Source organism: Syngnathus typhle, linkage group LG5, assembly GCF_033458585.1.
Source record: "Syngnathus typhle isolate RoL2023-S1 ecotype Sweden linkage group LG5, RoL_Styp_1.0, whole genome shotgun sequence".
NCBI lineage: Eukaryota > Metazoa > Chordata > Actinopteri > Syngnathiformes > Syngnathidae > Syngnathus > Syngnathus typhle.
The window spans coordinates 16799911-16814822 of NC_083742.1; the positions used below are offsets into that span (position 1 = coordinate 16799911).

Here is a 14912-nt window from a genome sequence, read left to right on the forward strand (position 1 = left end):
TCTCTAAGTGTTGTCCAATCGATCGATAACGTTGAATTTATCACTTGGACATGTGCAGCGCCGCATCCCCCTCTTGAGCCCCCACAGGTGTCAATGTCGAAAACTAGCATGTTGTTTTTATTCCTTCCTGCTAAAGCTCGTTTGGCTAATTGTCACGTTTCATATTTGCACGTGATGGAGGGCGCCATTACGCCAGCACCCATTAGGGCCCCCGTGGGAGTGTGGGGGCCAGTCAGGAGGCGGCATCAAAGACCAATTTGCCAGGCAGAGATCATCAATTGAGCCTGTTAAGTGGACCTTTTTGACGCCTTTTAAAACGAGTCCAGAGCTCAATCCGCTCAGGGCATCAATCTTGCTAGCTTACGCCTTTTAGCGGCTTAGCAAACGTCTCGGTGGACTTTTCAAAGATTTGTGACGGTCAAAACATTTGTCACTTTGAACACAAAAAGATTCGAGGGCAGTTTTCACTTTATGATCCAGCAGCAGAGACTAGCTTAATCGTTGGCCAGCTGCTAAAGGCGAATCATCACAGCACAACCGCAATGTCGATAAAGCTTCCCCCAGTATGCTAATTGTAGCAAAACGACTCATGTCAATAACTGCTATGTATACAGCATATGTTAATACATTTGACAGCTTCACAGAGAATTCATCTTATCTTTTTTTATCACAAGATAAATTTTATCTCAATTTCCTTCGTCTTTTTTTCTTCCCCTATTTTTGAAAAAAACTTGGACATCCCTGTACTAAGCACTGCTAGCCTCACATGCTAAACGCTAACTTCAGGTGCAGCTTTTTTTCTGGACGGTTTCGATTTTGAGGTCGAAGGCTCGAATGCTGCTAATTGGTTGCGTGTTCAGTAAAGGGGCGGGATTTTGTTTGACAGGCGGATGGGGCAGAGGGGGAGATGGAGGGTGTGTGGGGGGGGGGGGGAGATGGGGGTACATATAGATTTTTCCGTCTGTTGTTTTTTTTTGTATTTATGTGCTGCTGTTAGCCAGTCAATCACATTTAATTGACAGCTCTGCGCTGGGGGGCTGAGCTGGGATGACATGACTTTAATGCCAGGGGGGGGGCAGCAAACTGACCGGGACGGGGTGGTGCGCCCCCCCCCCCTTCCGCCGTCAACAGCATTAATTGATGTAACCACGGCAATGATGGATGCTAATCAAAACAACCTTACAGAAAAAGTCGTTAACAAATGCAAAATGGCCACCGGATTCCAGCAGGAGGCAGCATCCAAACGTTTTGGGGTTTTTTTGCTGGGCGGCAGCCTTTAGAGATGGGGTCTGTGGGGTGTCGCGTCATGCGGTCGATTGCGGTTGACGGCGAGCATGAGAACACCTTGTTAGTGTGTTTGTACGCCGCTCCCGCAGGACACCACAAAGCTACGCTAAGATACACCCAATCTCGCCACATCGACCGCTGCAACTCGGCGATAAGCTAGTGGGAAAATGTCAGTAGAAGGCCTACGTTTTTTTGGGGGGGGGTTTAAATATATACATTTCTATGTCCACAGTTGAGTTTGGTGATCGCTAATGCATGACATCTAACATTGGCTACACTCTGGGAATTTAGTCTGTGGCTAAATAAGACATCCTAACATTAGATTAATATTGGTTGACGTAAACCAAACACTGAAATAAAAATGGATTGAAAATGTTTTCCAAAAACACAGAGCCGCAGCAGAATGAAGAAAAGCCACCTTGCTAGCTAAAGCCTAACATAAGCTTGACATTTGGGGCACCACACAAATTAAACGCTAACAAAAGCTAAACTTTGGAAACCCCATAATACCATACGCTAACGCTAGCTTTGCTACGAAACCAACACAAAGACATGATCTTCAAATGATTTTAATGGGAAAAAAACATCAAAATTGATGACTGTTGAACATTAAGGAAAAAAAAAACGGTCTTCCAAGAAATATTGAGATGCTAAGATAACAACCGTTAACACACTCACCTAGTGGGACAGAAGGGGCACAAGTTGTTCCCGCTGGTCTGAATCCAGTCGCGGATGCAGTCCTTGTGAATGGTGTGAGCGCAAGGAAACAGGTGGCGGCTTTTGGAATCCACGGCCTTCTGGCACATCATGCACAATTTGCGGGACCCGGCGCCTTGGGCTGTCTGTGGCAGCGCCAGGCCCACGAGATCGCCCAATTGCTCTACTGACATGCCTGCCAGGGTCCCGCGGGCGCTTTTCACTTGCTGCAGCAGAGACGTCAGCTCCGCCCTGCTGCATTGTGGGAAACGCGTCCCCAGCTTGTCAAGGACCTCGGCCAAGCGGCTGGAAGAAGTTGACGGGTTGGCGGGCGGCGTCGGGTAGGGGCTGAGGGGCGGGGTCGATCTGGCGTGGGACGGTGGGGGGCGCTGCGGGTGGAGTGGGTAGTGGCGCAGGTGAGGCTGAGGGGGCGGTGGCATGCGGTACTGAGGCATTCGCTGGGGTGGTGGCGGCATAGGATTTAGTGATGTCATCATCTGTCTGAACGTCAGGTCAGCCTATGGGGGGGGGGGGGGACAAATTGTGTTAATGAAATGTATCAAGATTGGTTGCGGTTGGTGAAATGTGCGTGACGGTACTTTTGGTATGTGAGGCAGTGCCGGCACGTTGATGCGTGGGAGAGACTCCAACTCGCGTCCTTCCTGCAACTGTGCCAGGACCTCCTCAAATCGCGTTTCCAGCTCTGCCTGGTTCCTTCGCACTGCTGCTTCCTTGGTTGCCCAGCTAGCCTTTTCCTGTTGTCGGAGTGACAACACGTACTCGGACACCTGAAACATGTTCAAGCATGTTCATATCCGGTCGCTAACTCGTGCTGTTAAGTATGTAGCATTCATTCATCGACCTCAATTGCTAACTGTGTTTGCATGTAGCATTTGGCCGATGACTCGTGACTTGCCAGTGTTTCATGAATGCTAGCATGTGACATAGCCAATGACTGACTGCCTATATCCTTCCCACGTTAGCATCTAGCTCATGACGGTTTCCCGCTACGTGGTACCTCTGCAAGCCAGGCCTGTATACGCTCCATGGCGACGTCTCTCTGTGTCTCCACAGCGTTGACCTGGTCTTGCAAGGCGTGGCTCTCAGCGTCTTTGGCCTCCTGCCTTATTCTGTCCATCTCCTCCTTCAGTTCGTCCAGCTCTCCCTGACAGCGTCGCTGCTCCTCATCTAGCTCCTGCGTTTGAGCAGCTAGCTTAGCAGCACTCTCCTGCAGATCCTTGGACAGCCTGCAGGCAGCAAACCTTGTTTGTCACCATAGCATACATCTTGTTTATTTAGCAATTTAGCCAGCGTCTTGTCAATATTTAGCCAGTGATTCCCGACATTTAGCTTATGTTAGCATTTAGCACTTATTGTGACTTCCTGTTTTTAGCAGGGGTTACTATTTAGCGTTTGTTAGTGTTCAGGGGTTGGCAGCTCATAATCTTAACACGTGCCTGTCCCTATCGTCCTTTGCACGGCTTTTCTCAGCACAGGCTTCCTGCTTCTTGGACAAGAAGTTCTTGCGCGTGCTTTTGGAGTTGTTGAGCTGCAGCTTCACCCGCAGTGTGTCAAGCCTCTCTAGCAGAACCTGCACCAACAAAGAGTTTAGCTTGTGTTAGCCTTTAACTACTGACTGGAGTGTTGAGCTGAATTTAGCATGTTCTATTTAGCCTGTGACTCCTAGTGTTCACCCCGAGTTACCACTTACCATGTGTTTAGTAACTGTTAGCATGTAGCACTTTGCCAGTGTCTGGCATATAGCCTTTATTTTCTTTCGCTTTATAACTTATATCCATTCGTAGCATTTAATTGAGACTGTTTATCTATTATCTGGTGACTGCCAGTGTGACTTAGCATGTAGCATTTAGCCACCAACCTGATGCTGCTGGGTGGTCTCAACCTTCTTCTTTTGCAGCTGCGCTGTGTACTTTGGTCGCTCAGCATCCTCACGCTGCCACTGCTTGACCAAGATGCTGTGCTCTTCCTCGAGCGCGTCACCGCACTCTAACATGGTCGCCAGCTGCTCCTCCCAGTCGTCCGCTACGTTGACGCCGGCGTCAGCCAATGTGATGATGTCCGATGCGACGCCATCGGTCTGTACCGATTTCTCATGCCCAATGGTGTCTGTTGAGAGAGAACGTCTTAGCATTTAGCTTGACCCACCCAGACTTTAATTACTGTTAGCATGTAGCATTAATTGACTTTGGTAATTAGTTTGTGTTTGTCACATGGGTTCTTGCAGGTTAGATTCTGGAAGGACCCCCCCCCCCCCCCCCCTTGTTTGTGCATCAGGTGCACAAACTGAAAGTTGTATTTAAAAAAAGCTAAACTAATATAACAGAAGTCTATTGCTGCCACGTCAGAAAAAAAAATCAATATAACATTAAAACGACTAATTTCACCGTTTAATGTGACGTGATTAACATGTTAAAACTTTTAAAGTTGAACACTAATTAAATATGAATTCCAGTTCAAACTGGCGGGTTTCTGCCGAAATAAAATGAAGTTATACAAAATTACTAACCCCCAAAGTAAACCCACGTGTTTAAAAAAAGATTTTAAAAGACACAAAAACACGGCCAGGATTTCCGAGTGTTCTGCCAGTGACCTGAACTGGAAGGAGTTGCCTCGTTTTGTTTCGGCAAATGCAGAAGGCTAATTTACGTGGTAACTTACACGTTATAAAGTGAAACTTCTTACGAGACTACCAAACCTTGAACTTTTTCCCCGCCTCGCGTGGCAGCAACACGCTTTTATTGATGATGACAAATTACGATTGTCAGGTTTTTTGTTTTGTTTTGTTAGAAACGTAGTGACATGAAAACGTTACCTTCCATGGTTTCATTTTCAAACAGCACTAGATCCTTGACGGTTCCCATGTATCTATACTGACAGCGCAAAACCAAAAATCGTCTGCTTTCCTGGACCGGACAGAAGTATTAACTCACGCGACTAGTTACGACGAGTTGAACTGATCAGTAAATAACATTAGATCGCCTGTTTTTGAATAATTCCTTTAGCACATTCCTGCTGGCGAAGTTACTTCCGGTCACATGACCACGCTGGGCACACCACCTGACTTCTCTGCCCCGCCCCTCCCGTTGTCAGTCACCCGCCGCGGAGGTTAGCTCCTGGCTGTAGCAGTTAGCCGTCATTGGGCGTGCTACGTTTGTTGCCTCCGCGCAAATCACCCCGTAACCACAAGTGCAGTCTATGGCGGCCACAGCCAGGGACCCTCCGCTGAACCACAGCGACTTCCAGGAGCTGGAGGACACCGAGGACCTGTTCCTGGAGCTGGCGGGCGGCCCTCGCGAGGTGAGTACTGATGGAAGAGGGCTGGGCTGGGCTTTTCAAGCTAGCAGCGGACGGAGGAAGAGAGCCGTTAATCATTACTCTACTGGCTTTGATAGACTACGCTGATGTGTCCATCCTTTTAATCAAAGGCAATTTATGTTTTGCCACTCCTTGTATCTTGGAGTTAAATGTAACTACGGAAGCTGCCGAGGGTCTTCTGTTCGTATGCGGATCCTGAGGTGCGCGTGCACGCGTCAGGTGACAGGCACGCAGGTGAGGATGGAGCGTTCACGAACACTGGGGCAAAATAAAAACAGGTTTTCTACTATATTATCTGTAAACATCTCAAGATTGTCTTGTGTCGACTTGTAATAAACCACAAAACACTTATTCGTGGTGACTTAAATGTCATTCAGTTTGTTTGAACCTTGCCAGTGACATTGAAAGTCAGAACCATATAATAATGCCCATCCACTGGGTGACAGAAAGCACACAATTAACCTCTTCTTCCACACTTTGTGACATTATTGTTTGGTCAAATTAGGTTGTGTAACACTGGTTTGGATTGACAGTTCACTCCTTTGTTTAACTTTTTTTGTCTGGTCAGCACTTGAAATTCTTTCCCGCTGATGAGTCTTCCTGTTTAGCAGATTTGTGTTGCGTCAGACCGATGGAAGCTCGTTGTCATTTCTTCCTCTTCATTTAAACAAAATATGCCGCCATTGTGGGGAATATCCCAGACTTTTATACCATTGTTATTTGAATGCGTTGGTAGAGTATTCAGACAATTCTGAATAAAGCATTGCATGCTTTGACCCTCGAGCGTAGTACCTCGTTTAACCACAACAGGCTAAGCAGCACTGAGCTCCATTAGAAGACACGCGGTATTATTAGGAGCAAGACCAAGAGGCAGAGAAGGTCCCGAACTAATAATGGTTGTTGTTCCCACTGAGCAGAGGATGTGAAGTACGACTTATTGGAAAGTTAGCTTGATAGTTAGAATAGGAAGCGCAAGCTTAAGATGTTGCAGGTTAGTGTTTACTCAAGTAACGTTTTGGATAAATTGCATATGTCGCATTGGTTTTAATTTGACATAGTCTATACTCGAGTAACTAATCCTGTTAAAAAGAAGGCTCCATTTTTCTTGACACATTCTTCTTTTGGGGCCTCTCTATTTCTGCTTTCTTCTTATTTTTGCACCTGCTTTGCCTGTCAAAGTGACAGCAAAAGACGCATTTGAGTGTGACGAGTTACTGCGGCTCCTTACTTGTGTCAATATTGAAAGACGCTAACCGCCGTGTGACGCTTGCATGTGCCCTTAGACACGCTTCAGGTGCTTTGAACGAGCATCGACTCCGATTTGACTTGTTGTCCCTGTGTCGCTTGTTGTCTGTCCGTCCGTCCCGCCTCAGGAAGTGTACCCCAGCAGTGGGAAGTCCAACGGGCCCAAGCTTGACTTTGACGATGACGCAGACGATCTGTTTGGCGGTAGGTGCTCACTGGATGATGTCATAGAGAGGTGCCGGGACTTTTCTTTTATTTGCTCTGTGACCAACTCTATTTATTTGGCTGTCAAATCAATATTTAGCATATAAATGACTTGAAAGACAATTTGTTCCAGAATCCCCCAAAAGAACTGTCCTTTGTTACATGTCTTTAATATATAATAGTAGCGCTCTTTTTGTTTGTATTCATTTGGCTGTCGTGTGAGGTCAGTTAGGGAAAAAAAATAATAAAATGCACAGCGTATAAAGGAAAAGTTCTAAAAGATTACACGCAAATGTATTTTAATGTTAAACCCAACCAAACTATACTTAACAATTGTACAATATTGGAATAAGTAATCAAATCTAAGGCACAATTACTACATTCAACCAGCGCAACCAAATGTTCGGCTTTCAAATATAAACACATCGGCCGCCATTTTGTCTCGTGTGCGCGCTTGGTAGAGGCCACAGAGGAAGTGTCACTGGACAGCCCGGAGAGAGACGTCTTGCTGTCGGACGGCCCGTCGCCCGCCATCACCCCCATCACGCCGCCCACCTCCGTCCTCACACCGCGCTTAGGACACGGCCACAACGATATGCTTACACACTCTTCCTTCGATGAGGTAAACATCCACAAACAGACACATACCTTTGGACACACACACTAGTGTTCACATGTACACAAAAATGTGTGTGTTACTGTTTCTTCAGCTCGAAGAAGAGTCCAGCGACACGTTGGACATTTCCATCTCTGTGTCGGACCCCGAGAAAGTCGGTGAGTCGGTCCTCGCCATCCTCTACTGAAACGTCCTCACCTCAGTCGGCTCGCAAGACTCGCTCGGTTTTGCTGTTCCCAGGCGACGGCATGAATGCGTACATGGCCTACAAGGTGTCCACCAAGGCATCATCGTCATTGTTTAGGCTCCCCGAGTTCTCGGTCAAGCGTCGCTTCAGCGACTTCCTGGGCCTTCACGGGAAGCTGGCGTCCAAGTACATGCACGTGGGCTACATCGTGCCTCCCGCTCCGGAGAAGAGCATTGTGGGTATGTTGCTATGGCAACACAAACGTGTTGACCGCAGTCATGTATGATGCATGTCATGTAGGAATGACCAAGGTGAAGGTCGGGAAGGAGGACCAATCGTCAAACGAATTTGTGGAGAAGAGAAGGTTGGCTTTGGAGAGGTATGATGATGTCACATGTCCAATTTGTTGTTGCTGCTGCTGCTGAGTCTTGCGTGTGAACGAAATGAGCTAGTTTTGGCTCACCTGGACTTACCATAGAGTTTTGTCACATTGTGGTGCAGGTACCTGATGCGCACGGTGCAGCATCCCGTCCTGCTCAAGGATCCCGACCTCGTGCAGTTTCTGGAGAGTTCCGAGGTAAATCGACAAACCAAACAAACAACACCAACACACCCCACACCGAGATGCCTTTTGGGACCAGGCTGGTGTGCTTAGGGGCGCGGCCTACCAAATAAATGGCGGTCTGTCAGCGACTTAACAGATGAATTGTGGGACGCTTGAGCGAGCGCGGCGTCCCGTCCGGCCCACTTAATGAAACGCAACCAGGAGGGGGTTATAAATGAAAAGCACCCCGTGGTCCCCAACCCATAGCCCCCCGCTCCCCTCCACCCCCGTTCATTTAGCCTCCATCAACGAGGACCCCTGAGACCCTGCCTCCGCTTAAATGGTTTTGAGGGGGGTTGGGGCAGGACCACCAAATGCGAAAGTAAACTTTTCCGAAATGAAGAAAAATGAGCTCTCTCGCTGACGCTCGGATTTAATCTGGAATGCGGACGACGTTCCAATCGCTTTGAGGGTGGGGTGCAGAATGACGGGAATTAAAGAGGGTGTTGTGTCGGCTTGGGGGGGGGCAACAAAGTGATTGTGTCGAAAGCGAGACAGCGGCGGCTAATTAAATGGGGCGAAACAAACGTCACGAGTCGTTTTGTGTCATCAAAGACCGACACGTCGCCGGCTTTCTCCATCAGGGGGCGCCGTCATGCCGTTGCGTTAGCTCGCAAGTCTCAACACACACGCACACACACAGATGTCCCACAAATCGGTTCATTAACACAAACAAGATAAAAATTGATTTTGAAAGAAACTCTAAGGTTACATTTTTTTGTTTGTTGCTAAATTCAATTTTATCCAATTAACCAATGGAGTCATCACAAGAAAATTGATTTTTAAAAAATATTTGATAGCTGCAAACCTCGTATGGTGTGGCCTCTGTCCTGTCCACTGTCTTGCCTCTTGTCAAGTTCTGGTTCGACCTTCGGCCCCTTTCATGCCCTGTAAAATAGTTGTCGTGGATTTCAACGTCATCATTGCATCCGCTTCCTGTTCCTCCACTACGATGCCCTTCAACTCCCCTGCACCGAACAGCAAGACACGGAAAAAGGCGTCTTTGCTGATTGTCTGTTTTGCGCCTGTACGCACGCGTTCCAGTTGCCGCGGGCCGTCAACACGCAGGCTCTGAGTGGCGCCGGCCTCCTCAGGATGGTCAACAAGGCGGCTGACGCCGTCAACAAGATGACCATCAAGATGAACGAGTCGGACACTGTGAGTTGCTCCGGGGGAAGCGGGGTGCCGATTGACGGCTTTGTAACCTTGTGACTGCGGCGCGCGCGTTTGTGTCAGTGGTTCGAGGAGAAGCAGCAACATTTTGAGAATCTCGACGCACAATTGAGGAAACTTCACGTCAGTGTGGAGTCACTTGTGTGTCACAGGAAAGGTAAACGATGCAAGCGTGCGTTGGAAAATATACCTACACACGTACAGTACGTGAATACGTGTTTGTAAATGTGTGTGTGCTTGTCGATGACCTCACGAATGATTGTGCGCACGTGCAGAGTTGTCCCAGAGCACGGCACAGTTCGCCAAGTCAGCGGCCATGCTGGGCAACAGCGAGGACCACACGGCGCTATCCCGAGCTTTGTCTCAGCTGGCTGAGGTGGAGGAGAAGATAGAGCAGCAGTACCAGCAGCAGGCCACCGCTGACTTCTACTTCCTGGCCGAGCTGCTCGGAGACTACGTGCGCCTCCTCACAGCTGTTAAGGTGCGTCACTAAAAAAACCTTGAGACTTGATTTCTTTATTGCGATACAATGGGGCGGGAATGAGAAGGCGCGCTATATCAGGCGGTTCACCGTACGACGTGTACGACGCGTGATGACGTGATGGTCTGCGTGTGCAGGCCGTGTTTGAGCAGCGCGTGAAGGCCTGGCAGAGGTGGCAGGACACTCAACTGCTCCTGCAGAAGAAACGAGAGGCCGAAGTCAAACTGCAGTTTTCAAACAAATCCGACAAGTTGCAGCAGGCCAAAGACGACATCAGAGAGGTAAGAAGACAACAGGTGACGTCAAAAAGGAAACTAACACACCATTGTTGCTCACATAGTACACGTGTCGATATTATATCGTAAAATAACTCAGACATGATATGCAAAGCTCATTACATTGCAACAGAGGCAAGGCAAGCTTATCCTTTGCGCCTCCCCTCCCAGAGTCGTCTGCCTGCCACGTCCAGCGCGATGAAATGAAAATGCACCTTTGCTACTCACTCAAGTGAAAAGTTTTTGTTTTTGCGGCTGAGGAATTTTACCAAACGAAGAAGAAGAAAAAATACTTTTATTAGCCCGTCAGCCTACAAATTCAGCCTGCGAGGCGTCTGTCAGAAAGCACACGCACTGTCGGGGGTCTGCAGTTAGCAGAGGAGCCGGGGTGGGGGGGGTTGATGTTGTTGCTGTCAGAAGTCAATGTTTGGCAGTAGAGTTGCAACAAGCTTTTATTTACTACGCATGGACACACCAGCGACTACACACAACGTGCACACACACGAGAATGCCCACACTGATATGTTTTTTTTGCCCTTCATTAAGAAAAAAGTCTTGAGTTGTGATGTGCTAACATGGTCACCTTGTTAACGTGTAGCAATTGTAATATTGCTCAGTTTTAGTTAGCATAGTGTCTGCAGCCACAATGCCCCCTGTGGGGCCGTGCATGAAATTGACCGACTTGTTCTTGCTTTAGAAACCACCAAACAAAGCAAATTTCAGTTTTCATTTCAAAATCAATTTCATTGAGAGCCAATGAATGAAAACATTCATTATATTATTTTCAGCAGTTTTGGAGGCACTAATAATGATTTTTATTTTTTGAAATTTGCTTGAATCTTTTCCCCCCCCATCATGCCTCGCTGCTCCAGGAAATCGAAGAGGTAGGACTCTAAGCTCCGCCCTATATGATGTTCTCGTTGTTTTTTAGCATCCTTTTCTCTTATTCATCCTACATTTATTTTAATTTTAGGGGGGGGTCCCAGCTATAATTATACTTTTAGATCACATTTTAATCTGGTTATTATTATTATATGATCACATTCCTTCATATTTATTATAAAACTTTTGTAATTTTTAGTATGTTGTCAGTTTTCTATTATTTGTAAATTTTGCGTCAAGTAACATGAGTGAAGATTTTTCTTTTTTTGTCACGTGACACATGACAACTGACACATGCATGCGCTTCATCACACCATTTCCGAAGTACTAAGTGGTTACATGCCATCCATTGACGCTTTATTTATTTATATATTTGCGTAATTAGGTCAGGTTTGGCCCTCTGCTGGACTGATAAACGGGTTATTTCTTTTCTGTATTTCCACCGAAATGAGCCAAAATAGCAGTTTGGAGTGGGCTTCTATTGCGGACAGCCAAAGGCACTCCTGTGTCTAATCAGTATTTTCATATAGCAAACCTGTGAGGTCAAGGAGAAACACTCACTAGCATAGATTTCGATTCTACTAAGAAGTTAAATACAACAGAAGTGTTCTTTAGCAGCGATTCTTTCTTACACCATTGGAGGGAGTTGGCGCACCACTACTTGTGTTAAAACACACTCCTCAAGGGTTTCTAAATCTTTTTGTGGCTAATGACGCTAACGTCGCTAACGTTCCTGTGTTGCAGTTGGAGGGCAAAGTCCAGCACTGTGAGCGAGAATTTGAGCAAATTTCCAGAATCATCCGCCGCGAAGTGAGTCGCTTTGAGGTAAGCCTGCAACAAACAACCCGGCTGGCTGTGCCACGCCCACTTCTGCATTTGTAAACAACCACGTTGTCGTTTTGGTCATTGCAGAAGGAGCGCGTCAATGACTTCAAGAACATTATCATCAAATATTTGGAAGCCCTCGCGCTCACGCAACAACAGGTAACAAATGTAAAACCGTATTTAAAGACATTTTAGTGCACTATTTTTCCGGTCTGAAATTAAACATACTAGGTTTTCTTTTTTTAGACTTTGTCTAGAAATATTTCATAGCAAATCTTATTACTTATTTCTGTTGAAATACATTGATACATTTTTCATTACCCTTTCATACCCCTAAAAGTATATTCAAACAGGTTTTAGTACATATATGTCTATAATATATTAAAACTCGCTCCTTGCATCTATAGATAAAATTACATATAGCACTTTTGTCTACAAAATGTTTTAAAGCACTTCACATTTTTTTTGTACAAAAATGTATTACTTTGCGTTTATATGTTTATCTAAAAAATATGTGTCGTTTTTAGATAACTGTATTATGATGATAATTATATTCATATTTGCGTGGTTGTGAACAGCTGATAAAGTACTGGGAAGCGTTCTTACCAGAGGCCAAAGCCATCTCATAGACCGCCCACAATGCACCTGGCCTCCTCCTTTCCTAAACGGGGACTGTCGGAACTCTTCCTCCTCCCTCCTCTTTTTCTTCTTCATCACCTGACCGGGGCACAGCTTCTTTTTCCCCCCACGACACTTGAACGATCTCTACTTTGTTTTTCATGAATCTGTGTCAGCTTTTGGCCTTTCACCAAACCTTCGTGTCTTGTTAAGTGGCAAAAAAAAATCACGTCAAAGGCTCACTCTTGAATTGCTCAAATTATCACACTAATTTCGAAAACTCTTTCAATGTTTACAAACATTTGTTTTTGAAGTTTCACTTACCGGCTAACCTTATGCTAACACTATCAACAACAACAAAACGCTGAATTATACATGTAGCTTGTACTTTTCTCCGATATTTTTGTCTTTTGGGAGCAGCTAAGCTAATCAACAAAATACTAATTTATTTCCGCCAAAATGTGAAATCAGAAGAATGTTCATAAAAACGTGAAAAAGCCTCGCCTGCTTAGTTTTTTCACTTTGCTTAACCACTCAAATGGTATGGTAACGAGCCGCTAGCTAGTGTGAAGAGCATTTCAATATCTTAAATTGCTGATTTTTCTTTGTAATGTGATTTGATTTGAAAATACGTTTTTCACATTTTCCTGTCAACTTGCAAGCTGGTAAGCTAAGCATTAACAATCTCAACGTACGAAAAAAGTCAAGTGCGAGACACTTGTGACGTGCTAGGTCCATTTCTGCTACAGCCACATCAATTTCACAGTATCAATGTAAATTTGACTACTGGCTAATCTCTTTGATTAAGCTTCAGAGCAGCTAAGCGTACCATGCTAGTTAATTGTTACCACTCACCAAAATATGAAGTGAGGAAAGTGGCCATTAGTTGCCAAAGCATCACTACTGTAGAATGTTTTACTTTTTCAATGTAAACCGCTTAAATGCAATGCTAGCTAGCAACTAGCGAGAAGGGTCACTCTTAAATAGATTTGTACCATTTGTTTTAATTTATTATTTTTTACCCCCTTAATTGGACTTGATTTCAGCATTTGCCTTTCTTTTTGCCAACTTTTTCATATTTTGCAACTTTACTGTTAAGACATTTGGATGTGATGAAAATAAAGAAATTATCCTCATCACTTGACTTGAACTCATTTGAACGGTAAAACTCTTTTTGGTACTTCACATTCACGTTCGAGAGCACATTACAGCTAGCATGCTAACTGCTAAAGTGACCAAACTGATGGAGAGAAATAAATAAATAACAGACGATGATGAAACTCTGATCCTGTAACGTATTATCTTGGCCTGCGTTTGCCACATTTTCATGTTCTCACTTTGTGTTGCGTAAGCCGGCGGCGGCAGATAATGGCCATGATGATGATTAGGAGGAAGATGATGATGATGTCGGTGTTATGTCCTTGTTCATTTTGTTATCACTTTGTTATCATATTAGCTGATGCAGCACAAACCCCCATACAGAACCCCCCCCCCCCCCCCCCCCCCCCCAAATGATCAAGAGCCCCCAGCAGCTGATAAGAAACAACACAGAAAACTTTAATTATTTCGGCTCTGTCACTGAGGGACCCCCTTAACCACCTCGAGTGCACCCACCCCCTTCACACACACACTGTAGTACCCCCCCCCCCCCCCACCCCCACCTCGTCTGCCCCTCCCCCACTCGCTATCCACATCTGACACGGGCTAAAACAGAAAAGGGGGGGGAGACAAATCTCAGAAGACCACCACGTTGAAATTGGACCAGTTTGTCATGCACGACACTGACAGTCACGCGTACACACGGACGCGTGTGCGCTAAGTAGCAACATGAAGACTTTTTAATACTTTTGGTTTGAACTTTTCCGGTCTGTAAGAATATTTCAATTTCTAAGTTGGTGGTCTGGACCGGTCTTATGTCACGTATGTGTTCTCGTTCGGGTCAAAGATCCAATGTACTTGTGTTTAGGCATTGTTCAGCTTCTTCATTGGGAGTCTTCAGGTTTACTTTGATTTCGATGTCCTTCAGACTTTCAGGTCCTTTGGGACTTTGAAATATTTCCGTTACTGCCTTTAGGTGTGCATCACGGTCCAAAGTTCTTGTTTCCAAGGTTCGAAGGTATTTTAGTGGCCTTCAGGTTGTGTACTTGGCATGCAGTGCTGTAAGTCTACTTGAGGTTCTTTAAGTATGCCGTCAAGTAAACCAAGAACAAGTGCTCGGTGGCAACGGGAAACATGAGACCAAAACACAACAAGTCATCGTTGTCGTCTTGAGCAAATTTCTATGAAAAGTGGGAGGCGGGGAGATAAGAGCCGGCCGGCCAATAACAGTCATCCGTTTCCTGACTTATCTCCCCGACGTGAAACACGCACACGCTTTCCTCCGCACACGATGTATTATTTTTACCCTGAATATATTTTGATCTCGTGTCATTCGCCTTTGCTGCGTAATAACTTTGTGCCTCGTTAATGAGCGACTGACCAAT

General features: G+C 45.8%; 2 protein-coding genes across 2 annotated transcripts; one reads left to right on the plus strand and one right to left on the minus strand.

Annotated features, from left to right (window-relative positions):
• Positions 1-1840: 1840 nt before the first annotated feature.
• rnf214 (ring finger protein 214) lies at positions 1841-5054 on the minus strand. The gene is made up of 6 exons (XM_061279183.1): positions 4817-5054; positions 3863-4110; positions 3441-3574; positions 3002-3230; positions 2583-2771; positions 1841-2501 (listed from the first exon to the last, which is right to left on the minus strand). The coding sequence occupies exons 1-6, from the start codon at positions 4863-4865 to the stop codon at positions 1962-1964; spliced, it is 1389 nt and encodes a 462-aa protein (XP_061135167.1). The 5' UTR covers positions 4866-5054; the 3' UTR covers positions 1841-1961.
• A 4-nt stretch (positions 5055-5058) lies between these two features.
• snx2 (sorting nexin 2) lies at positions 5059-13568 on the plus strand. Its single transcript, XM_061279166.1, has 14 exons — positions 5059-5301; positions 6693-6768; positions 7230-7390; positions 7479-7542; positions 7625-7810; positions 7872-7950; positions 8073-8148; positions 9220-9333; positions 9412-9505; positions 9624-9829; positions 9967-10110; positions 11731-11811; positions 11899-11970; positions 12390-13568. Exons 1-14 carry the CDS (start codon positions 5200-5202, stop codon positions 12438-12440), a joined length of 1506 nt encoding a protein of 501 aa, XP_061135150.1. The 5' UTR covers positions 5059-5199; the 3' UTR covers positions 12441-13568.
• Positions 13569-14912: the final 1344 nt, after the last annotated feature.

Bases quoted from the DNA above. Each gene is read 5' to 3' on its own strand.
- rnf214 (XM_061279183.1), bottom strand. From the start codon at position 4,865: ATGGGAACCGTCAAGGATCTAGTGCTGTTTGAAAATGAAACCATGGAA. The intron at 3,575-3,862 runs GTTGGTGGCTAA...TTGTTGGTGCAG, and splicing joins AGACCACCCAGCAGCATCAG to GTTCTGCTAGAGAGGCTTGA. The intron at 3,231-3,440 runs GCACGTGTTAAG...TGCTGCCTGCAG, and splicing joins GCAAAGGACGATAGGGACAG to GCTGTCCAAGGATCTGCAGG.
- snx2 (XM_061279166.1), top strand. From the start codon at position 5,200: ATGGCGGCCACAGCCAGGGACCCTCCGCTGAACCACAGCGACTTCCAG. The intron at 7,543-7,624 runs GTGAGTCGGTCC...TGCTGTTCCCAG, and splicing joins GTCGGACCCCGAGAAAGTCG to GCGACGGCATGAATGCGTAC. The intron at 9,830-9,966 runs GTGCGTCACTAA...CTGCGTGTGCAG, and splicing joins GCCTCCTCACAGCTGTTAAG to GCCGTGTTTGAGCAGCGCGT.